At 39.9% G+C, this 25,612-nt stretch overlaps 1 protein-coding gene across 2 annotated transcripts in view; it reads left to right on the top strand.

Moving 5' to 3' along the window:
* LOC138598341 (cell adhesion molecule 1-like) overlaps positions 1–25,612 on the top strand; it is a 436,964-nt gene that overhangs the window by 343,634 nt on the left and 67,718 nt on the right. For both annotated transcript variants that reach the window (XM_069670130.1, XM_069670122.1), the window contains exons 4-7: positions 1,790–1,942; positions 3,444–3,581; positions 14,082–14,240; positions 21,131–21,227. In XM_069670130.1, coding sequence (XP_069526231.1) covers positions 1,790–1,942; positions 3,444–3,581; positions 14,082–14,240; positions 21,131–21,227 — 547 coding nt within the window. The remainder of the gene's footprint in view (positions 1–1,789; positions 1,943–3,443; positions 3,582–14,081; positions 14,241–21,130; positions 21,228–25,612) is intronic.

Below are 25,612 nucleotides of genomic sequence, written 5' to 3'. Positions count from 1 at the left end.
TGTCTTGTGCTGTGTTTTTTTTTCTCCTTTTCTTTCATTGCTCCACACCGTGTTGCATCACTTCACCCTGTGATTGATTGTTGACTAATTAGATAGACAGTTTTCCCTCTCTGGCAAGTTCTTTGAAGCATCCTTGAATCCTGATGCACTTTAGGCAGCATCTTTGTCCATAAATCCTTTTTAAAGTGATGAAATATTTTTTACAAAACCAGGGTTACACACAGAGACAGCTAGGCTGCTCACTGGCTTTTGGGTTTGGGGTAGCTGATTCTTTGTAGACCAGAGTCAGGTATCTTCCTATGCCAGAAACAGTAGAATAGCTATCTTTCCTTACAGAAAAAGTAACGCATAACAAATCATTGCATAAATCTTTTCATATAATGAACAATTACCATCTTACAGCAGAGGCTCTAGCATCTGTGTCGACCAGAAAATGATGTGGGCAGGGTGCGGATTTAGCTCAGTTGGTAGGGCAGGCGCCCCATGTACAGAGGCTACAGCCCTCAACGCACTAATCGCAGGCTCAACTCCTGGACTGCCGATCATTTGGTGCATGTCATCCCCCACTCTCTCCTCCCAACATTTCCTGTCTCTCTTCAGTGATTTTATAAATAAAGGCAAAAGCCAAAAAAAAATGATGTGGGCTGAATGGATACATCACTTGCTACAGAACCTTTTGACACGAACACGTCAAGCTGATGAAATGAAGCGTACTTCAAATCAATCTGACAGTCAGACCAGCAGTGGATGATGGATAAACAGTCTGGATGGTGAAGTAAAACCTCTTGCCAAACAGTTCAATATTATTAACTCAAAATGTAATCTGTGGCTGTGGGTCTGAAGGCAGTGATGATGGTTCAATTCCTGCTTCTCCAATCTGCATATGGCTATGCCTCCTTGGGCAAGATGCCAATCTGAAGGCTCTTCCATTGTTGTGTCTATAATTGACTAGAGCAATGACTGTAAATATAGATGGACGATGCGTCTCCATTGGCTCCCATTGTACAAAAGTGTTGCCAAAATAGCCCCCACTGCCATCTTGCGATGGTGACATCATTTGGAGCCAGAGTCTGTTCAGTAGAGATCGGCGGGTGGTGCCGCCGTAGCCACTTCCGCTAACCAAAACACACACTTTACTTACCGATAAAACAGCAAAGATCCCACACGCTGCCGTGTTTAACAGCAGAACTGCTTCTTTGTGTTGGTCTGAGGTTAACGTTCACAGGTATGGAAACTTCAATGACTGTAGTGATTGCTTTAGTTACGTTTCCTCTCACGGATCGTCCTCCGCTCTGCTAATCTGGAACTGATCGGCTGCAGGAGCCGTATTGGTCAACAGAGCAGTCAATCATTGTTTTGGCTGCATCAAATAAGTAATTAAAAATAAACTTGTCAGAAAAATGAACACTTGGACGTAAATCAAAAACCATGTTTGAGAGAAATGTATTTGACGTGTATTTAGATTTTATAGTTTGACTCATGTCCCATCTGTTAACATGGAGGAGGCGGGCTTTATGACCTATACTGCAGCCAGTCAGCAGGGGGCGCTACAAATCTAATCTGGTTTATTTCATGAAAAGAAATAATGTAATGAAAAAACAACAACAATGCAGTGTGAATTACAACTGAAAAGGAAGTATTAATTATGTTCAGATGTATTAAAGCATTCGATTCTCCAGACAACGTTAGATATAACTTGTATCAGTTATTAAACTAAGCCCATGTGTGCCTCCTGTATATGTATAAAGCATTTAAATAATACAAACTTTTGTGTGTTTTTCTCTTCCAGCACTGAAAGACGCTCGCTTTCAGCTGGTGAACTTCTCAGACAACGAGCTGCGGGTGTCGCTGTCTAATGTCTCGCTGTCAGACGAGGGTCGATATGTTTGCCAGCTCTACACAGACCCCCCGCAGGAGGCCTACGCTGACATCACTGTGCTAAGTACAACAGCAAAGCACACTCACGTACACACACACACACACAAACACTCAATGTTATTAGTAGCAGGGAGGTAGAGCCTATTAATCAACATTTAGACTGTGGAAGACATTCACATTCACATGGTGAGCAACATGTCTGACAGCTCGCCATGAGAACTGCAGGAGGCTCTGACAGCAGCTACAGTGAAGTCTGGAAAAAGGAAAATTATGTTTTTCATCCGTGCTTATAAAGTTTTGTCACAATGCTGAAGTTTTTATCCAATCTATTGTGTGTCAGGTAGGGATGCATGATATTATTGGCAGGTTATCAGTATCTGCAGATAATGGCTTGAAAATGACACATCGGCATCGTAATTTTTCTGCCGGTATTTTCCACTGATAAAACAACGCTTTAATTCTGCCTAAATGCTCGATGATTCCCTAAAAAAGCTTGACGTAATGCTACGACATTATCTCGACGCCAGTGTGTGTGTGTGCACTGCCTGCGCAAAGTTATCAACAATGTACAAATAAAGAGTAAAAAGTCACAGAGACTCGAGCCAAGGAAGTTAAACAACTTTTACAACAGTTAGCTCATCGTCTCGCCATTTTACCAGACTTAACAACATCAAACACGGCGAAGATGCACTCGTGGCCAAAGCCGACGCTAACAGAGTGTAACATAAACATCAGTGCAAAACTAACTTACATATTCATGGACGCACACACGCCAAAAAGAGTCCATCGGCGATCACTGATGTCTCAGTAGGAGGTGCAGTAAACAAGTCCGGGCATGTCTCCCTCACTGCCGTGTTTTGGGGGGATGCTGCATTTAGGTGTGCTCAGAAACGTGAGTGATCAGACACGTGACCTCTTCCATCAAGCGTGAAGAAGGGTGCGAGATGTCTGCGGTATGGCAGTTTTTGGTCACTACAATAAGAGCAGGCATGATATCACTTCCACTACAGGGAAGACTTGATGTTCTCTGCTATTAGGTGGAAAAAAAACATGCGCTTAATATATCGGTATTGAAATTGGCAATCGACAAAAAGGGTTTGTTAATATCGGCATATCAGATATGGGCAAAAAATACAATATCATGCATCCCTAGTTTCAAGTATTGGAAGACAATACACTTCAAATGTAACGCCTTAAAAACCATGAAAAAGGACATACAGACTACTAAAGACACAGCTCTGTGTTCATTATGTTATTGCCATTGTCATTATGTTTATGACATTATTTTTTATTTATATGAACTTAATGTTTCTAATGCATTTTTATTGAATTTTCAATATTTGTTAAATATATTTATCCACACTTGTGTCATGTGCAATCATAGCGCACTGAATAAGGGTATTCTTTCTACACCTTTCAGTCCAATATAATTACTATATAATAACTTAAACAAAGCCCTCTCTTTTATGTCAACTCTGTTGTTCTTTCATCGTGTCCTGCCTCAGGTGTAGAAGTTCTATACTCCCCAGGTGTTTACAGACTTCTGTCTGTGTGTCCTGTCGCAGTTCCTCCAGGTAACCCCATCATCGAGGCCCGCGATGAGGTCCTGAGTGAGGGCAACGAGACAGAGATGACCTGCACTGCCATGAGCAGTAAGCCTGCCGCCACCATCAGATGGATGAAGGGAGATAAAGAGCTTCCAGGTAGTTTGGCTGTGCACACATGGAGACAATCACAATCATCAGTCAACACATATTTTCTCTTTACATAATGTGACCTGTGTAGTGCAGAAGATCTGAGTTAAAGTGAGAAATATTCGCTCACTTACCAACTATGTTGACTGTGGATTGGTTATTTGTACAAAGAAAACCTCTATGACGCACAAACGGTGGGCCTCATGCAGCTACTGGATCTTAAATTGGACCTGCATGGTTGATTTTTTGTAATCAGCATTGGTAACGCCCCTTAAACACAAAGGTGCATGTTGTGCTGTGTGCAAATCGGCCACAAGGAGAAGAAGAAATGCCACTGAAAAAAAATAACTCCAGCAGTAGCAAAATCAAAGTACTTTTAAATCAAACGTGATCTTCCAGAGCGTGAGTAGTGGTGTTACAGGTAGGCCTACATCAAAAATGCAGCAATGGCAAAAGATCTGTGATGCTGTGAATTCCATGTCAGCCAAGGGACGCACGGTTACTGAAATAAAAAAAAGTGGTTTGATATGAAGATGGAAACAAAAAAGCATATTGCTCAAGCCAAGCGCTCCATGACAACAAAAGCACATAATCTAAATGTGATTATATAATGAATTTTTTATATTTCGCAGTCTAAAATCTTCTTGTCTTATCTTGGCAAAAGTGCTCTCTACCAAATTGTAAAAATGTCTCTTACCAAAGAGAAGAGCAAAAATCAGTGGGTTAGAACAAAATAAGAAAAAATCGTGGAATAGATAAAAAATAAGACAAAATTTGTTCGTATATCGCTTCTTGCATGAGGCCCATTGTGTTCTATGAACCAGAAAAAAGGCCAGAATGTGTCACTTCTAAGAAGAAAGAAAATTCTTCATTCCACTCACTTTCACCTTGTATTGAAAACAAATGCAACCATTGAAAACTCACAGAAAAGCAAAAGAAGAAAAAACGTTTTTCAATCTTCAAATATTCTTCTCCTGCTCATATACCCCTGTCTGTCAGCTCACTTTAAAGCAATTTCTTTAACATGCTACTAACCTTGAAGCATTGAGTGAGTTAACCAAAACACCAGCGCTTTATCTTTGACAACAAATCATCCACAATAAGAGAAGAGGGCCATCTAAACGTGACTAAAAAGTGCTCTTTATTGCAACTACATTTAAAAGTAGCATTATCAACACTCTGTTTAAGTTTTTATGATTGTTAATTGAACTGCAATGTTTGTTGAGTTTGTGCCAAAACATCCCACAAATCAAGAAGAAGTAGTTAGGTACTGGTCAGTGCCATGTTGTAAGTGTTACATAGTGGCATCTGAGGAGCTCACTGAGCATCTGGTTGTATAGTGCCTTTACATTGTTTTTCCCTGCAGAGGAAAGAACCTGATTAAAGCTTGGGTGGGTGGACGCAGTTTTTGCATGCACCAGATGACACACTTCATGGGCTACGTGTAATTTCACACATGGTTTCTTGATGAAACAGACAAAAAAACATTTTGTTAGGCCTTAAAGGTCTGTGTCGTTCTGTGCAAAGGATCCTTTAATTCACTAGTACCTGCTAAGTAATTGTCATTGTTTCCAGAATGCAAGTTTCTTCAGGTGTGCACACTCTACTTTTAATTATTGCTAATACAAACTTTTGCATTCCGTATGCATCTTTTAAGCCCCTTTCCGACTTACATAAACGATCCAATTTTAGGGCCCGTTTCTTTCTTCCTCTGCTGGCTCTCTGTATTTAGCTCCTGCATCAGTGACGTTGCTTTTAAATGGAGCTCTGCTGCGACTTTGAATAGTTTCCATTAAAGCAGTGTGGATGTGCAGCGGTGGCCAGAGCCTGTTGGCACTGTGACAACTTTCATGCCTTCATCAAAGGTAGCTGAGCTTTAGAAGTCTGCGCAGAGCTCAGGGGTGAACAGGCCTCCTGCCAGGCAGCTCCACCTCAGAGCCCAGACAGCCAGCTTTGTAAAGACTTTGAAACAAAGGTCCTAATCAGAAGCTGTGTAGAAGGCCCCGAGCTGCCTCACCCCTGCACTGCACCACATTACACCCTTAGTGGTCAGCTCAAATCTGACCATGTTACAATGTGCCAAGGTCAGGGGATGGCTAACAACTAGCTGTTAGCATCACAAAAAAATAACAGTTGAAGTTCAGTGAAATCTTTGTGTGTCTGATAACCAGCGTGTGCTGCAAAGTATTGGCAAGGTTTATCAGGTGAATGTATCTGAATTGTGCAAACACTCGTTTACGGCTGTAGGAACTGACGTATTTTACTCTTTTTTAACATAATTTCAATTTATGTCAGATTCACATATAGTCCAACTTTGTGTTTAAATATTTTGGACACCAGGATTTACTACAACCTTTAATAATGTTTCCTATTATCATTCCTCAGGACCATCACAGTTATATTTTTTCCCATCATATGTTGTCTTATGCACACATGCAAAAAACATGTTGTGAGACTTGGTTAAATGAATACATTGCCAAAAAGAAATGCAGCTATGTTAGCAAACTTATCCCTCATCATGATGAATTAGTTATGTTAAAGAAATGTTTTAATGCAGAAAGCTGAAAGTAACACTTTTACTCAAGTGCATGTGCACTGAGGAATAGCTTAAGGTAGCAGGGCTCTTGACTACTGTAGCTATTAATCACTGTGAAATACTGCTCCAATCCTCAGGTTACAGCATCTCCTTTTAAGTGAATGTTGCACACGTGTATTAATACAAAACCGTCAATCATTTTTTTGTTTTACAGTTTGCAGGGACTGTTTAGTAATATTTCCTTCCTTGTCTTAAGGCTGACCGGCACTAAAAAAGATTTTTAAAATCCTAACAGATGTTGAAAATGTGACGACAAATAATGAGAGTTTTCTTCCTATAGTGTGTGGAGAGCAATGATATGACCTAAACCGCACACCACACACTAGCCGATTCATTCACCAACCATCTGACTCTCATAACTGGAAATCTCACTAAATCTCTTACGGTCAAACAAGACATTAGAGTTAACAAAAATGGAGGACGACGGGCAGGAAGAATTGGCGATGATAGTTTTAACTCTGGATGAAGTGGTTGAGACGGCGTGAACATGGGTTGTACATGTTAGATTATGTTTCACGTTTGCTTTTGCTTCCATGGTTGTGGTTGTTGTGCTTCCTTCTTCAGTCAGCTTGCTTCCCAAGTGGCTTTTGCTATTGGGCAATTGTAGGGAAGGGACATATTTTATTCAACCAGAACATACCGGTTTCTTGCTCCAAAAGAATGTGTTTAGACGGTGACTGTTAAAGAAGTAAGAGGTAGGATATGTAAGAGAAGAGGCTCTATTGAGTTTGTATGTGAAGAACTAAAAAACACGTCATCATGAGACCTTCAGCAGCCTTTTGGAGACACTCATGTTGCTTCAATGTTCTTTGCACAGTATGAGGTTTTCAAAAGGAGAGTTACTGTATCACTCATTCATCATCATTACACACTTCACACATAAAGGGCTTAATAGAGACTACTGGAAATAAAAGTAAGGGTACTTATAACAGTCAGTGATATTTATCTTTTTCATAGTATATATAAATAAAAGCCATTGGTGAACCATAGGTCATCTATGTTGCTGGATAATTGGGCCGTCAATAGTAAAGCCATAAGGTCAAATCTGTAACTTGTTCAACTGTTCTGGCAATTAAAGCTGCAAAAATGTCAGCATGAAGTAATTATTTTTAATGGAGTCACCATCAACGATATATGCAAATCTTTCTTGTTGAACTCAGACACAAAGATTTCAACCGTTGACCAAATGTTATTGCTTTGTTCCACGTGAGCGCGTGCTCGGCCATCCTCGGGGTTGCTCCCACACAACAGGATATCGGATCATAATTATTGAACACGTTTAACATTTATGATTTGAAATCAAATAGCGGCCTGGACATTCTTCCGAGTAGATCGGGGGAAGTAAAATCACTATAAACAAACCTCACACCACAGGAACATCTCATCAAGATGATCTTTAGAGCCATCAAAAAATGAGGACTTTGCTTACTTTTGTCTGAAGGGGAGGATCAGGCTAAAATCGGCTTGATTATCTTGTAGTTCGTACCCTGCATTAGTATTTACCACCGCTTAAGCTGAGCTTTCAAATAATGCTCCCTCGCTTTGTTGAATGGCAGAACAAACGATTTGTATAACACATGCCACTCAACCTCGTCACCCGTGCTGTTTTCTTGCACTTGTTGGGAGTGGATTCCTATTTACAGAACAGGCTTGGCGCCCTTTGAAGTTCTCCAATTGTTAGATGCAATTTTCTGCCATAACACAATACTCAGTAGTGCTTAAAGGCTGGCCTGTCACAACACTACATTTGAAGTATGCCATTTGCTTTTATCCAGTTTTGCCAAAGGTGAACTGTTGCTACCTGCTTTAACAGCCTAAATAACTGTACTTACACTTATAAAATCCATCCTTTCTCTTTTTACATTCCTACATTCTTTGAAAGTACAGCTTAAGTGAGACCATTGTTCTCATATTAACAATACCACTTTTGTTAACCATGCTGTGCTAGTTAGCTGCCAATTGAATACTAGCTCTTTAGTAAACCGTAGCAAAAGACTCCCGGTTTTGTTTAGTTGACACTGCTGTGGAAATTAAACCCTGTATTGCTCTGCTGATGCTGAAAATATGAAGACAATGGAGTGCAGGAAAATGATAGATGGAAAGAAAAAGAATAGCTGAGTGTGCCAGAGACCTGACATTAGGGCAGAATTACTTAAATTGCCTTCGGCTGTGGCTCCTTGCCTGGCAGACTTATTTCTAATTAAACGTCCCCAGAATTTAACTTAATTACCTTAAGGGATAATCAGGGTCTCTTAAATATCATTTAAAGGTTGCAATTGTCATGCTTGCCAATGTAAATCATTATCTCACTATTATCTCATTCCCTTCCTTTCCTGTTGTTTGGTGATTTATTAACATATGCCCCTCCGCACTTAAATCTCTTTCTTTAGCTTAGGCCACAGCGTGAGACGTGGAAAGGGGATTTGTAGCAATGCAGGTCATTCCTTTCAGTTCTGTTAAGATGAAAGAAAAGAAGATGAGTGGGTAAAAAAGAGAAAGTCAGGAGGTAGGGCTCCTCATTGACTGACAGGGACCAGAACGGCCATTAGCCTCAAGCCTTATGAGACAACCACAGGGTGATTTCAATTACCCTGCTCTACCCTGGCAGGAAGACTCTGCAACTGGATGAAAGAATATGTTGGGGCGATTGTAGCAAAGAGACATATTTTATTTAACCAGAACATACCGGCTTCTTGCTCCAAAAGAATGTTTTTAGACCGCGACTCTTAAAGAAGTAAGAGGTAGGATATGTAAGAGAAGAGGCTCTATTGAGTTTGTATGTTAAGAACAAAAAAACACGTCATCATGAGACCTTCAGCAGCTTTTTGGAGACACTCATGTTGCTTCAGTGTTCTTTGTGCTTAACACAGTATGGGGTTTTCAAAAGGAGAGTTACTGTATCACTCATTCATCATCATTACACACTTCACATGTGGAGGGCTTTTTTATTCTGTTTTACTAAAGTCACAAAATTCAATAGTTCAATAGAGACTACTGGAAATGAAAGTAAGGGCACTTATAACATTCGGTGATATTTTTCTTTTTCATAGTATATATAAATAAAAGCCATTGGTGAACCATAGGTCATCTATGTTGCTGGATAATGGGGCCATCAATAGTAAAGCCATAAGGTCAAATCTGCAAGTTGTTCAACTGTTCTGGCAATTAAAACTGCAACATTTCAACATAAAGTAATTATTTTTAATGGGATGCCCATCAAAGATATACGCAAATCTTTCTTGTCGTCTTCTACAAAAGTGAATTTGACACAAAGATTTCAACCATTGACCAAAATCAAATGTTATCGACAGAGCTGGCCTTTACGGAAGCTTGTAAGTGCTACTTTTATATAACATTACACCGTCATAGAACAAAATGCCTGAGAGCCATGTTTTGCCAACTGTTATGAGACAAGAGTTAATAGCATAAATGCATCTCTTGAAAAAAATCTGTTAGCAAGTGACTAAGTTACCTAGCTTGCTAACAGACAAGCCCGAGCATGTTACTGGCTAGCATGTTTGGGGCATTTGTTCGTCAACTAACCCTGCAAGTAGTCAAAACCTTCAACGGGTAAAATTTAGAATTAGAATTAGAATGTATTGATTTTCAAGGTACAAGGTTCATTTATTTATCATTTTACAACACAAGGTTGTATAATGAAATGTTAGATGTGGTGTCTTTACGCAGCTTACAAAATGACAACATGACAATGAAATATTTAACAATAAACTTTATTTGCAAAGCACTTTGTGAACAAGGTGCTTGGCAGAAAACAAACCAAAGAGCAGCATACAGTCCAGAGATTCCCCACCATCAGACTCACCTTCACCAAGGCATTAAGTCAATCTAATGCATCTCTTCATCTTATCCATGTTGCATTGGAGTTTATGACTAGATGAGCAACTTGATGACACACAGTAGTAGAAAAAAAGGCGTTGCCATAGCAACATACAATGTATCAATCTAGACGTGCAAAATGAATAGCGCGAAAATGACGGCGTTCTATATACATGGGTAAATTTCACCAGCTGGTGGTTATAGGTATAAATGGCCATATTTTAAATCTCGCTTTATGTTGACATTTTTTAACAACAGGGGGCGCCACTGAACACACTTTTAGGAAAAGTCAAATACTGGGGGGGGCTTGAGTATTTCCTGGAAAAAAAGTTACATACAATCAAAAGAGAGCTGCGGGTTAAAACTTTACAAAGCTCTGGAGCAAAGCATCAGGAATGCTTACTGTACATACAGTAAGTGCTAATGGTAGTAGCCCTATCATGTAGCACTGGATATATCATTTGTTCTGTAGCCCACACCTAAAGAGCAACACAGCAGGAAAGTACTCAAAGTTCAGTTGCCCGAGTGTGCCAACCCAGGAAGAGAATTTGATTTAACTGCTTTGTGAAGTTTCAACTCTGGGTGTCTCCTGATGCCGCATGACGTCTCTAGTGTCCTGGCTTCAACAGAAAACCATCAGCACGTGTTTTGACGTTTCTCTAGTGTTTCAAGAGCTACAGTTTCTGCGCTTGAACAGATCTGTATTTGATGCAGTGAATTTCGAGAACTGTCAGATGTCCATCTTAAGAGACAAGCCCATCCTCCGCATTCCTCGAGGGTTGGACATCAGTCTGTCTCTGAGCTATACAGTGCACAGCAGGAGATGGTCGTTTTATCTCCAGCGAGCACATATGGAAAGTGAGCTAGCAGCTGCTCTGTGGTCATGTGAAGATACATCAAACCAGATTCCAGATTCAAACCAAATTTACATTACAATCTGTAGCTCCCATTTCTGTTGCCTCCAGAGCTCCACTAAGAACTGATTTGTAGCATTTGGTATACATGCAGGTTGTTCAGTAGCCAGTGGAAACATGCATGAATATGTTGTATGTATGTAAAGATTGATTCTTCCTCCATACATTAATTTTTAAACATCTTCCTTAGTAACTTGCCTTTGTACACTCTTCAAACCCATAGAAACCTGTGTAGATTTGAGCATTTTCTCTTTACAATGACTTCAATCGGCGAAAAGCGAGAGCTTCAGAAGCCGGGGACTTGAATAAAGACATCTCTTTCACCACTGTTTTATGCATCTCAAAAGACATTTTGATTTGCACAGACCCCCTTCAGGTTTCTGTTTCAGGTGCTTTCATGAATCTGAAGCCTCTAGTGGTATTTATTCATGACAACCTGTTCCCTTACAGCAGCCACATCACACAGGTTTGCTTTCCCAGCATCCAAAGAGACAGCTGTCACCACAGTGGCTGTGCAGCAGCACGGCAGCGGGGAGAATGTGCAGTTAGCGCATATTTTACAGCCTAAATATGAACTGATGTATGCAACTCTTCACATTAAGACAGATTCTCTCCTGTGCCAGCATTTCTCTTGGCAGACTCTTTAACTTTTTTTGCTTCTATTTGTTTTATTGATGGAACACAAACACACTTGTGCAACACACTGTTAGGAAGTAGGACAAAGAGATAAAACTAATCAATCTCTCTTTGCGACTCTGCCGTGCAGCGCCGTCTGCAGCTATCCGTCTTATTTTGTATGACTCTGATGAGGTATCCTCTTCATTGCTTTTGAGAACATATTGTCCGTGTGATATTACAGAGCAGACACTAATCAGAGGAGGGTTACTTTGCAGGCTTCAGATCTGGCAGTGCTGCGCAAAAGGTGGCCACGCAATAAATCTGGCTTTATAAAGCCTAATGAGTGATTCACAGTCGCACAGTCGCCCCTGACAGCAGGCAATTGTTAGCTGATTCACCTTCTCCGACCATTTTCAAGGACACCCTCCTCACTTCACTCTGCATATTTTGCAAGGTCGATGGAAAACAGACATTGTACTTGCCAACAATGACTTCTTTGTCAGGCCATTTTCAACACACTTTTCCAACAGCCTTCAAATAAAGTTTAATGCTTGTTATTTTATCTAGTAAAACTTATTGGACCAACTCTCCTAAAGAACAAGTGAAAGTATTCCCAGACATACGTACAGATGCTTCAAGAGTTTGAGCAAAAGTCAGGTAGAAATAATTAAGTTTTGGTAATATTGTTTAAAGATGTTAAGAATAAAAACATGCAGACTTTGATATTTTTCTAACGCCATCCTTAAAAACTGGAGCTAAGTTTATATTGATTGAATTTAATGTAGAAAACAAACTGAAAATCAATTAAGGCCTGAAGGTCGAAGCCAACCAACCAGCAAACGATGAAGAGTCATTTAAATGATCAAAACTACAAGCAGTGCAGTGTTTCGTTTGACTCAAGGCTCCTAAGCTTTGGGTCTAACTCCTTAAATTTAACACTATTGATCACATTTCATGAACTGTATGAAATTGGTGGTACTTTGCAGCGAGGACGGTCCTGCATGGGTTCAAATCTTTGGGCTACATGCGAACTTCCATGCAGGTTTTCCTCCACCTCCTCCCAAACTCCAAATCCATGCAGGTTAAGTTGATTGGAGACTCTAAGTTGCCTGCATGTGTTAATGGTTGTCTGTTTGTGTCAACCCTATGATATACCTACAATCTTTGTAAGATGTACCTTACTTGTCGCCCAGTGTTGGCTGGGAAAGGCTCAAAATAGAACCTCACAGGCCCAAAATGACAGACACGAACCTTTAGTGACCCGAGGTGTTTGTTCAGAGATCCAATTGGACCGGTTCAGTTTTAAAAACATACATACCAGACCCCAGATAGAGAAGCGAGAACAGGGATTATAACTTGTCAGGTCTAAATAAAGACACAATAAATGAACTGTTCCTACACATCTTACTGGATGTTCTTTAATCATGTTTCAGGTGTCTGTTTTTATTTCCCTTTATTTTATAATCGCCTGACTTGAGCCGTAAAAGTCAGCTACACATTAAAAACTTAAAAGTGCTTACTTTATACTATTTGCATTAAGGAGGTCCAGACAGAAAAGACACTTATACAACCGATATGTATGTCTTAACACACTAAAATAAGCATGTTAAGACGACTAAAAATGGCCTGTGAACAAGTACATTTCTAACTTATGACGTTAAATATTGGGTGCTACCACTTCATCCGTTTCTGAGGGGAATCCCTTAATACAGTCATTAGAAGAAAGAAAACAATTCCCCACTCAATCAGCCTTGTATGAATTGAGGTCAGGAAATAATATTGATTGAATTGGGGTTAAGAAATGATATAAAATTGCAGGCAAATTATTAAGATCAGCATTTTTGTACTGGTTATTTATAGAGAAAAATGTAGCTTATGTAAATTCCTTTACCCCGCACACAATGGACTGTTTCATATACTAAATCACAGTTGCGTGTAAGTCACATGATAGCTACGTACTCCAAACGTACCCACTAGCAAGAGCCCACATGACCACAACGTAGAAATACGTACAGCCCAACACAGTACCTACGCCAAAAAGGGGTGGGTATGTTGACACCAAGCAGCAGCATGGTAGCCTTAATGGTAAAACGTCTTAACACGTTATGAATGGACGTGTAAAGACTACAAATTGGACGTATTCATGCGAACGTCAAATGAAATGTATTGGTCCAATCGGCGTTCCACAGTCATGTATCTAAAAACTTTTTTTTTTCTCTCAGTTATTGTCGAAGTAGTTTGAGGAAAACATCAGGTGAAGGAGAATAAACTGTATCCACATGTAGGAAAGTGCACAGGGTGGAGCAGTCCAGTTAAATGTCTTCATGACTGTCATCGTTTGCTTGATTCATAGCAACTAGTTTGTAGTTTGTACAAATTGTTATATAGGAATTTAGTAATTGTAATAAGTAAAATAGAAACTGGATCCTTGCAACCTCAGTAAATTATGGATTTTCTCTGTGAGGCTTATTTATATTTTAACTGAAAATTAAAAATGCCTGTTCTGCTGTTTATAAGTCTGCATGTGTTTCATGTTTTCTGTAGGCAAGCCCAAAGTGGAGCTGACCTACGACAAGATGTACACAGTAACCAGCCGGCTGACGTTCACCGTCAGTAAGGAGGATGATGGCGTACCTGTGGTTTGCATCGTAGACCACCCTGCAGTCAAGGACTTCCAAGCACAGAAATACCTGGAGGTGCAGTGTAAGTACTTCTGCTCAGTAATAAATTAAAAATCAGCAGGCTGCATTATGCACTTTTTTTCTCACTTTTTTCGAGTGTCTCATCAGTTCAACTCAGAAAATTGGACTGCAATAGAGGAGAGGGTTCCATCCCCGCTAATTAAATGGCATAAATTTGCTGCTTTTTCCCGGCTAAAACTTTGGTGTGTGATACGTATGGCTGTGTCATTGAGGGAGAATCATCTCCGTGCACAGGTTGTGGTGAATAAAAGGGGAAAATTGGACTGCAATAGAGTGCACGGCTCCATCTCCACTAATTAAATGACATAAATTTCCCACATTTCCCTCCACTGAAGCTTCGGTGGCTGCCATTGGCCTCAGGGTAATATGATCTCAGTGCATAAGGAATAGAAAGTGCAAACAAATAAAGATCTACAATCATTCACATATTTCAGGAATATACTACTGTAAGGTATAAGGTTACCTTTGTAGTCCTGTCCAAAAAATGCATAGTTTGCGTTTTATAAGCTTTGTTATCGTGATTAAGGGTCAAAAACTGACTGTTGCTATTGCAGTGGACTTCTAATTACAAGATATCTATTTACTTATTACCTGGCTTCACTTTGGGTCACTAAAATGTTAAAGCAGTATAAAGCACTTTGAATTTAAAAGGTTAAACAGTCAATGTTTCCTCACAAGCAGCCATGAAGAATGGAGACACAGTGCAGACGGACTCTGTCTGATACTTCTTGTCTTTTAAGTTGTTTATTTTCTCTGCAGCCAAGATGTTTTTTATTTTTTTATCATATCTCAGAATAACCGTACGCTGACCCGGTGGAAAGAACTCTGATAAGGGTCGTGACTGAAACTCTTGAGTCCAAACAAAGGCAGACATTTCCATCTTTGTGAATATATGCGCTCACATACTTTCCCAGAACGGCTATAAGCACCTTATTCAAGGGTTTACATATGAGCATCTTGCCCTACTTTCCTCGCCTTTCATCGAACAGAGCAGAAAAGAAGACATATGATTTCACTAAGTGTCTGTCTGTAATTGCTAAGTGCTCTAAAACCACACAGCTGTGATTACTTATACCACCTAAATATCTTTAATTCATTACACAGGCACCTGTAAACCATAATCAGCAATGATATTGCAATCAGGGTGATCAAATGTCAAAGGTACTTATAATAATTTGTTTATGGGACGCAAAGTGAAACAGAGTACAAACTAAGGCTGTTTATATGGTGAATATAAACAAATCAAATGCCAAATGTTAAACACTAAAAGCCGACTAAATACCTTTGATGAAAACAAGTGTCTATATAGCTATAGAGGCGGAGGATGCAAAAACAGATTGACAAAAAAACTTTTACATTATTAAAAATTGACCTCAATTAAAACACTGAATATGAGATGTATTGTCATTAAGCTTAACTGTGTATTTTAGTTATGAGACTTGACACACAGGCATTTGCAACACACGTATAAGACCACACTTCTTAACGTAGCATTGGAAACAAACTGTGAAGCATAATTAAAATGCCAGGCCTTTGTAATGTGGACTTTCAGATCGTTTTATTGATGCAAAGTGATAGGATTATGTATTTCATGCCTCTGTAACCTTATGTCTGTGGCCTGTGCTGTGTCCCAGAATTCTATTAAAAAAAATAACTCCTCTGAAGCTATCTGACCTTTCCCTGGGAGAGCAAGAAGAGGAGATCAGCTCATCTACAGAGGCAGCATGGCATTTTGTTGGCCTCTGATAACAGGGAGCTCACATGGACCACCCGGCTCAGCGAGTCGCACTGCTTCATGCAGGGCTGCTGCTGTCATGCTCTGTGCATACTGTAATGGGCAACAAACAGGCATGGCCGGTCCTGCACTCCACCGTCTCTTTGATCTCTCTGCCATAAACCTAAATGTTGCGTTTGGAGCATCTTGACTGAAGAGTAGTTCTGGTTGGAGACCTGAAAATTCTCTACATTTTTCATTGTATGGGTCTATAGTGTACTAAAAAGATTAATATGAAGCAGTTCTTGATTTTCAGTGGAAACTAACTAGTTGCTTATTAGCATGAATACAGTAAGTGTCCCTTAATATATATAGTGTTATCGAAAGCATTTCTGTTGTTTATTTTAAAAGATATAATTGGTTGCTTATTGGCCAGAATTTAAATGTAAAATTAAAAATCACAGTGCTAAAATGTTGGTTAACAAAAAAAGCAATATATAAGTAAATATATAAGATATTCTGAAATACAACGTAAATAAAAAAAACAGTTCATGCTAACGTTCAGTGAAGGCTCGCTCTGGTTTCAAGCTTATTCGTTGTCAGGTGATAGCCAAGGGAATTGGGGACTTCATCATGGCCTTTTGTTAGAAGAAGAAGAAGAAGGAGAAGGAGAAGAACAAGAAGAAGGAGGAGGAGGAGAACAAGGAGGAGAACAAGGAGAAGAAGAAGAGTCAACCAGCTGCCAGTTCCAATTCACTTGGTCCCTACTGGCACCTGAACTGGCCACCCTCCAGTTACAGACTGAGATACCATCTACCCCAAGTTAGTTAGTACAAATGAAAACGCTTTCATCACCAAAAATTGTATCGCTTAACTACAGAAATGTCTCCTCTCTTAGTCTAAACCAACTCCGGAGGGAAATAATTGGTTCTTGAGACACTTAGCCTGTACTTTCTTTTACTAGCTACTTGCTAACCATGTCCGCCGTTGTGTGGCATGCAGTGTAAAGACGGTCTTTTACGTTTTTTTCTTTTTGCAAAACCAGACTCCTACTTCTGTTGAAAATGACATTATTAAGGAGCCGTGATGGTGCAACAAAACAAAGAAGTTGAGGGGCAATAAAAATCGAACAAAACAGTGAGCTGAAAGAGGTGATGGTTACACAGTTCAGTCGACATCTGCAGCTTCTGATGGTTTATGAAAAGCACAAAAAAGTCACACATAAAGAAATGATACCATCTCGATTTGATGATGGTGATGATGTTGCAAAAGTTTAAGTTATTAAATGGCTTGTTTGAATGTTTGTGTCTGTAGACACATATGCACAATATTTCAATGACATTGAGTGGCTCTTCAGGATCAGTTTTTCCATTAAATTAGCCACAACATACGTTAGAAGCTAGACACCCGGAGGCTAACTCAACTAGCATTTTTAGCATGGTAAAATGCTCATACTGGAGTATTTATGTTCTAGACAGTCTAAGACATTGACCTAATTAAAGTGTTTTAAGCTAATTAAGCCAGAGATTATTTCTTTGTCCTACCAAACTGAAAGACGTGTTCTCAATGGTTTGCTCCAATTTCCCTGTAATTAGCACCAGGTCACACGATCTTTCCGTGCATATTTCTAGGAATCTTGATGCATATTAGTTCTTTTCTTGTAAATTAAAACAAAGAATCCCTAAAATAAATCTTACTTTTGCTACGATTGCACAGTGAGACACAAGTTTGTGGAGTGATTACTGAGATAGACGAGGTGATTTACATATCAATCGCTCGCTGTGTGGGCAATTTGTGAGTGGAATGGAGTGCATTGTGTGGAAAGAAACGGCAAAGAAAGGCCATTGTCAGGGGACAGCATAATTAAATAAGCCTGTAATGTTTATGTGCATAAGCAAAGCAAGCTGTTTTGCTGCGATGCAGGGTTGTTTTTCCCTTAAGGTCAGCTGGCTGCTGAGAGATCTATAGTGCCGTCTTGAGTGCTTATGAGGTGAGGCACACAATGAAGCAAATAATTCAGTTAGCATAATGATAACGGCCCTCTTGCTTACGCTAGACAGTATTTCATTTCCACTGAAGAGGCAGTATCCAGATCTGGCTGAGCTGCGTGTGTTTTTCCATCAAGTAAAGACAAGAAAGCTCCTCCATAACTACTTGAGGCTATCAAAACAACCTACAGATGCCTGGCGTCCTTCATGTTTATTGCTCCGAGATGACAAGGTCAGATGACGTTGTGAGCAAAGGAAGAGTTGCAGGATGCCATGTAACGCCTGGAGTGGAAACAAAACCAAAGAGTTGCTGTCTAAACTCGTGCATGCCCACTGAGCACAAGACTTGGCTTTTCGCCCATCTGCTGTCCATCACCGAGACTGAGAGCCGGCCACTGACAGGGTGTGATTTAGACAGATGGATGGCCAGACACGTGTTGTTTGTTGCAGAGAAGGTCGGACATCAGTGTGAAACTTCACCGCCGGCTTTGAAATCATAAGTCAGGCCTTCGCCCTCTGTCTGCAGGCTGATTAAAATTGCAAGAACCAAACTGTGCATTAAGGCTGTAAAATAGGAGAATAATTTACATCACAATTGGAAAACTATAATTACAGCATTGTGACTCAGCATTCAGTCTTGTATCAGACTCGACTCTAGAGGTATTTATCCACAGCGTGAAATGTAGGAACACTTCAACAAATAACATTTTGTATAAACAGGCTGGGACATAGTGTGCTGAGAGCATTCTTGTAATGCTAAATATCTGCACTTATACAGCACTTACCCATTCACTTACTCACATACACGTTCATACAGTGATATATATATGAGGTGTAACTCATCCGGCTTCAATCAAACCCTCATTCACACATACTCAGACGTCATAATCTGTGGTACTAAGGGGAAATTTGGGGGATTTGGGGATCAGTATCATGCCCAAGGACAATACAACAGAGGTGATGAAGGAGCTTGGGATTGAACTACTGATCTTCCCATTACACTCTTCTTCCTGGGCTACAGCCATAGCCCCAAATAACACCTGTTCATACCAGGTGGTCTGCCATTTTTGTAACAAACGGGCCTGACCCTGCTTAGATTCCAAGATCGGATCAGACAGATCAGACAGGTTTAGAGCGGTGTGACCGTAAGTCACGCATGTTCTTCAGGTTATTTAAGCCTTTGATGTGTTGTCAAATTTTGCCCATTATTTTGGATATTAATGCTGCAGAAACTTAATCTGCCTTTGATACAGGAATAATGTTAGACTAATGGGCATTTTTTGCAGACATTTTAACATTCAAATAAAGAATATTCATCATATTTGCTAAAAAAAGTGGTTAGCGCTGCTGCCTCACAGCTATAAGGTTTCTAGTTCGAGCCGCTGTTTGGACGAAGCGGACATTTCTGTGTGTAGTGTGCGTGTTCTCCCGGTGCATGCGTGGGTTCCCCCCTGGTACTCCGTCTTCCTCCCACAGTTCAAAGACATGCTCGTTAGGTTCATTGGTGATGCTAAATTGCCTGCAGGTGTGAGTGTGAGCATGAAAGGTTGTCCGTCTCTGTGTGTGAGCCCCGTGATTGACTGGCGTTCAGCTGGGATCGGCTCCAGCCTCCCCACGACCCTGAACAGGAGAAGCGGGATAGAAATGGAAAAGGTTTAAAGATGTATGAGAAGTTTACTTTTTGCACCATTTAATCAATATACCTGAGACTGTATTGGTATGATAGCCCAATCCAAGGTATCCCAAACTCTAAGTACTGTAGAAATTGTTACATTTTGTGAATGTCCCCTTTCTTCAGATTCCTCTCAATCATGATTTTCTTAGTGGGACACCTCATTATGGGGAATCATCAGGGAAAACAAACACATTATTTCTGAGAACAAGCAATGTTTAAATTATAAGTAGGAGTAGGACATTTGTTGTATTTGTCTAGTTTCAGTCCTTAACACGGATAATACATTGACTAAAACATCACATTTCTGTCCTGAATCAAGGATCATCTCTCACGCCAAGATGAGAAAATGCTTTGATAACACCAGCAACAGTCAACAGAATGGGAACAATAGAAACTCCACAGTTGCAGAGAATAGCTCAGCAGCGTCTGTCAAAGCCCCCCACTGATTTGTCAAAACAACATTCTTACGGGTTTTTTTGCCTCGTCTCTTCAGCAGTGTCTGGTGGTTAGAGTAGCAACGTTATCAGGTAATGTCTTTGGACATACTCAGGGCTACATGTGCGCCTGCAGTGCAACACGTTTATTATTCCCCAGAGCTTTGCCTTGTGTTTTGGTGTTCGGCTGATTTAAAATTCCATCAATAATATGCCCAAGGTAGACCCAACACTGCTGAAGAGTGATTTGATTCAAAAGAAGAGAAGGTTGAGGTTAAGGTTGTAATTGCAGGCAAATGGAAAGAAAAACACTCAATGTCAAGTGAAACACACTCAGACCAAGCAAAGTTTGTTAAGCATGTAGCTTCGTAGTAATAAAAGTAAAGTTAGCTTTCAGAAGCTTGACCCCAACCTTACATTAGCCACCATAAGCTACACCAGAGCAAGCAGGACTGTAGCAGTAAATGTGTAAGCACTGACATACAGTGGATGGAGCTGCAGCACCAACAGCAAGATCAAATCAGCTGTGACATAAAGTATCTGTGCTGCACAAATGCTGTAGAATAAGTGGAAGCTATTAGTCAGCGAGTACCCTGATGGTGAGGCCTTACCTGCTGCAAATCAGCCATTGCCTCATGCAGCTTTGATGCCCTGCCTGAACAGCAGTGCTTAATGCAACTCTTCATGGGACAGGAATACTGACTGTATGCTGCAGCACCTCTGACAGTGGATCAAGGAGAACATGTTGGGGAATTGGAATAAACAACATTTGAACACATTTTGCTGTCTTTACAGTGAGTGTGAATTCCTCACACGTTTCACAGCCAAATTGGAACCGAAACATGTGACAAATTTACTCAATTGCAAGTCTTTTACACCAGATACATTCCTTTGGAGGTTTGCTAATCCTCCACATTTGTAAATATTCTACTTTCATGTTTATGATTGCTACAAGCAACATGACTGCATATAGGAATCAATCATAAAGAATATGGATGCAGATGCAGAGTGTAATGTAATTGTGCTTTTCTGTTGTGTTGTCTTAGCCTCTAATTCTTTGTCTCTCTTTTCTCCTTTCAGACAAACCAGAAGTAAAGATCGTGGTAGAGTTTCCTCAGGGTCTGACCAGGGAAGGAGAGAACCTGGAACTGACGTGTCAGGCCAAAGGCAAACCTCAGTACGATATGCACACATACGAACACACACATTTAACCAATTAAAATGTTCAGTGAGTAGAGAAAGTGAATGGACATTTATGTATTCATACAAATACCCTGAATCCACTCCTTCAGTGGTGAGTGGAACTGCCTTAATGTCTCAAATGAGAATTAAAAACTCACAATTTCCGCAATCATGCATAAAAAAACAGAAATCCATTAACCTTTTACCACCCACTGGTTTGCCCACAGGATGCAGGCATTTGTGTAACTAAATAAAGACTACATAAATATCAACAAAACAGTTTTTTGAAGTGGGGTTGTATGAGGTACTTTTCAATAGTAAGTGACGCCAAGGTGAAGCGGTGACAAAAATCAAAAATACAGCATACACTTAAACTGAAATGGGTTTTTGCACTCATGACCGGAGTTCCTACACGGAAGCTAAGCTCCTAATAGGAGCTTTGCTAGCTGTTATCCACTATTGCAAATTACCTCATACAACCCCACAACAAAAGACCCGACCTATCCCTTTAAGTCGCTCTGGATGTTCAGACCAGCATAGCATATTCTCAGTTAAGGTAGAGAAGAACTATATTGGGCTGCTGTGGCTCAGTGGTAGAGTCGTTCGTCTTTCAATCAGAAGGTCAGAGGTTCGATCCCCAGTTCCCTCAGCCTACGTGTCGAAGTGTCCTTGAGCAAGACACTGAACCCCAAATTGCTCCCGGTGGTATGAATGTGACAACTTTCACTTTACGTAGCAGCCTCTGCCATCAGTGTATGTGTGAATGGGTGAATTTGACATGTAGTGTAAAAGCAGCTTTGAGTGGTCGCAAAGACTAGAAAAGCACTATATAAGTACAGTCCATTTACCATTTTATATAAGTGCAGTCCATTTCCACAGTTATATCAGTTGAGAATACATACTGTCCCTAGATAACGCTTTGCCTTTCTTTGTGGCGAATGGTTGTTATTAGCCCTTGAAATCAAAGAACGCACGAAAAGCGAGAAAAGAGAAGATAATTGTTCATCTAAGCAGCAACGTTTTAATAAAGTAAGTTCAACTAAAATAGCAGGGATACAGTATAATCATTCCGTACATTCCCTTGTGATTCTAAACAGCATTGTAAAAACATTGAACTGAATAAATAATCACCCAGCTGCTCTAAGCATTTCTGGAGCTTCTCGCATTGAAGCCCCTTTAGAAAATATTACTGACGGCTCTATTTGTTCAGTGAGAGACACAGAAACCTACCGTATCTATTGTGCTGTCATCACTCAACAAGCTACATTTCCAGATTTGTTTGTTCAGTTTATTGTTAACCCCTGGTATCTAAGGCCCTTTATTATTAAAACATGACAGATCATTCTCAAAATCTTGTTTAAAGAAATCTAAAAGATTATGATGAAGCTAGGTTTATATTACTGTGTATGTGTTACTTAACAGACTAAACAGACATTACATTTATTACTTTCATTACAAGTATTCTGAAAATACTGATTGTTTTGGAAAATACGTTTTGGTTCTTCGCGATCTTATAGTTAATTTTCATTCTGTAGTTTATGTCGGTTAGTCTTAATCATTGGGAGTCCTCCAGCCAAGTTTTCCTCTTATTGAAATACAGAAGTAAAATAAAACCACAGAAGTTGTGCTACTGTTTGAATAACCTGTTGTAAAACAACCCCTCGTAGTCTCTGGGATTCTTCCTGGGTCCTCTTCTGTTTATAATTTGGATTTGGTTACTTTTTGTTGCCAGTAAACTGTATAACAAAATATGAATTACAATGACTAGCCTGGCATCTTATAAATCATATAATGGTTTGATAAGAGCCTTCCCAAGATGCTAGGGACCCATCCTGTTACCAGATAAGGGTTGGTGCTCCTGTCTGAGTCTGTTACGGTTGATCTTTTCCCAGTCACAACCTGAAAAGTGTCAGAATATATTCCTTGTGGGCTTACAAACTTCAAACTGAAAAAGGGGGATTGGGGTTAAGGCGTGATGAGCATGACATTAATTCAAAGCAGATTTGTTGAAGTAGCAATGAAAGTTGGCTCTAGGAATTTCGCTATGGAAAAGGAAGCCAAATATAGGACATGAAGTTGACAGGTATGAGACATGCTTGTACTAACCAATTGGCTCTCACTGTGAGTGTAGATCTCTTCTAATAAAGGGTGGGAGCACAGCTGATGGATAAGAGGCTGGCCTCGATACCAGTACTTATCGCAAAGACTTAGCCAGTCTTAATGTTACAGAAGGACCTGAGGCCAGAATATTTCTAAATGTCCATTGCTGGATACATAATCATGTAATTGAATGGCTGCTATTTTGTTTTTTCAGGACTTTCAAAGGGGCGATTTGAAACTGGCCTGCAATTATAAAACGCATCAGAATAACTGTGTGATATTTTGAGCAGGTGCTTAATTAGCAGTCCTTTCAAGGCAGAGGACGGAGCAGAAAGGGGCATTAATGACAGCGAGCGGAGTGGCTTCTAATATAAAGCAGGAAGAACTTAAGCAGGAAGAGCCTTGCATAGGCAGGGTGTTTTTTTGGTGATGAGGGCTAATTTTCTGAAGGTATCTAGAGAGATTGTGTTAGAATGAGAGAGGATGTTGACTCCAGGCATTTGAGGTGCACAGTCAAAGTCAATTTAGTAATTTACATTAAAGGATTGTTTGTGGTACTTTGAGCTGAGCACGGGCAAAGTCAGTTTGCTGTAATGTCAGAAGTGAACTCACACTGACCTTTAGTAGTGGTTCTTTATCAGATCTTTGAATTGCCTGGCCCTGGCATCAGAAAGCTTGCCTTAGGCACTCATTAGTGTATTATTCCACATGTATCATCTGTAAAACAAATTGTTGTCATGTTTAGATGACAAGTCTTTGTAATACAAGATGTAATAGAGTGTAAATGGAGCAAATAGGACACTCCGGTGTGAGTCTACAAGTGAAAGCTTCAGGAAACAGACCTGCCGAGTTTTCCAAACATTAATACGTCTGTGCTGCTGGAATTAATCATATTAGCTTGTTGACAAGCCAGTTCAAATTTGAACAGAACAAAGTAATCATTAGATGAAGATGGAGTTATGAATATTACATCAGACAGTTGTGCTACCAACTTTCAGGTTTGGCTTGGCTGTGAGTCAAGTGTGGCGCTTCCTGAATGGAGCAGGTTTACTTCATTAAATGTTTTTTAGTTTGCTTTTGTCACAGTTTTAAATAGATTAGAATGGCAACCAGGTTTCATTGAGAAAGAAGGATCAAAACATCCATTGAAACTTTTCCAACCGTCCCCACAGCACAGTGTTTCGTTTGTGTCTCACTAATGACAAACATAAACAGGTTTTTGTCAGAGCAACAAAGAGAACGAGTTGACCCTGCCTTATTATAGCAAAATGTGATTTTCTGGACATTGCCAAACACACAAATGGAGATATGGAAATGGATTGTGTTGCACTAGTGTGCTCAAAACGTTTCATGCACATTGTAATACCTTTTCAGCCTTGAAACTGGGTTGCTGCTGGAATCCATTGTAAATGTTGTGAATGCAAGATTAATACAGCTGCTGTCCTCAGTGAAGGAGCTTTGCAGAGCCGTCTGTAGTTTACACAGTTTAAAAGTTTTTGAAATTCTGAAACTGTATTCTGTGAAGGGGAATATTGGAGTTGTTGTGATGAATGATCTGAGGTTATTATTGAAGCTGCATACTCCCTTAGCAACATTTGCACATCCCTGTACAATCTATACAGCTTTTTTCACACACCAGATAGATGTGTTGTACTTATTTAATATTCATTTATATTTATATTGTTTATTTTATTCTACCTAGGTTTCAGATTACTGTTTCTTTGTGTTTTCATTATTTGTGTTGTTGTATCTTTAATTTCATTGCCTACAGTACAAGCACCCTTCGTCTGTGCATATGCTTACATTACATAATTCTTCATTCTTCATCTTACATTAATTAGTGGGTTCTAATACTGAGCCTTGCTTGTGCTGGAATTTTATGAGTCAAAACTGGCACAACGCAGGACTTTGCCTTGCCCTAAAGCTTGACTCAAATTCAAACGTAATCCGAAATGTCACCATAACACTAAATCAAAGTAGGATCAATTAAACCTGTCCTTACTTCCCAAGAAATATTCTCATAGTGAGGGTCTCAAACTGTCTGATTCTCTGAAGGGTAAAGTACAAGAACACTCACATACATACAGAACCTAACAGTGTGTACTTCAGGCTGCCTCTCCCCACCAGCCCCCCGCAGTTTTCATACTTGGCATAGAGACAAGCTCACTACCCGTATTCATTTTATAAAGATGAAAACACAATCAATACAGTGAGCCGGGAATTGGAAGTCATTTTCATTAGAGCTGTTGAGAGTTGTGCAGTCATTACCAGCAGATAGCA

Source organism: Semicossyphus pulcher, unplaced genomic scaffold (genome assembly GCF_022749685.1).
Source record: "Semicossyphus pulcher isolate SPU_LCO1_2020_fin unplaced genomic scaffold, fSemPul1.0.p SCAF_10, whole genome shotgun sequence".
NCBI lineage: Eukaryota > Metazoa > Chordata > Actinopteri > Labriformes > Labridae > Semicossyphus > Semicossyphus pulcher.
Note: the sequence above shows the minus strand (reverse complement) of the source record. Positions and strands in the feature narration are given on the sequence as shown.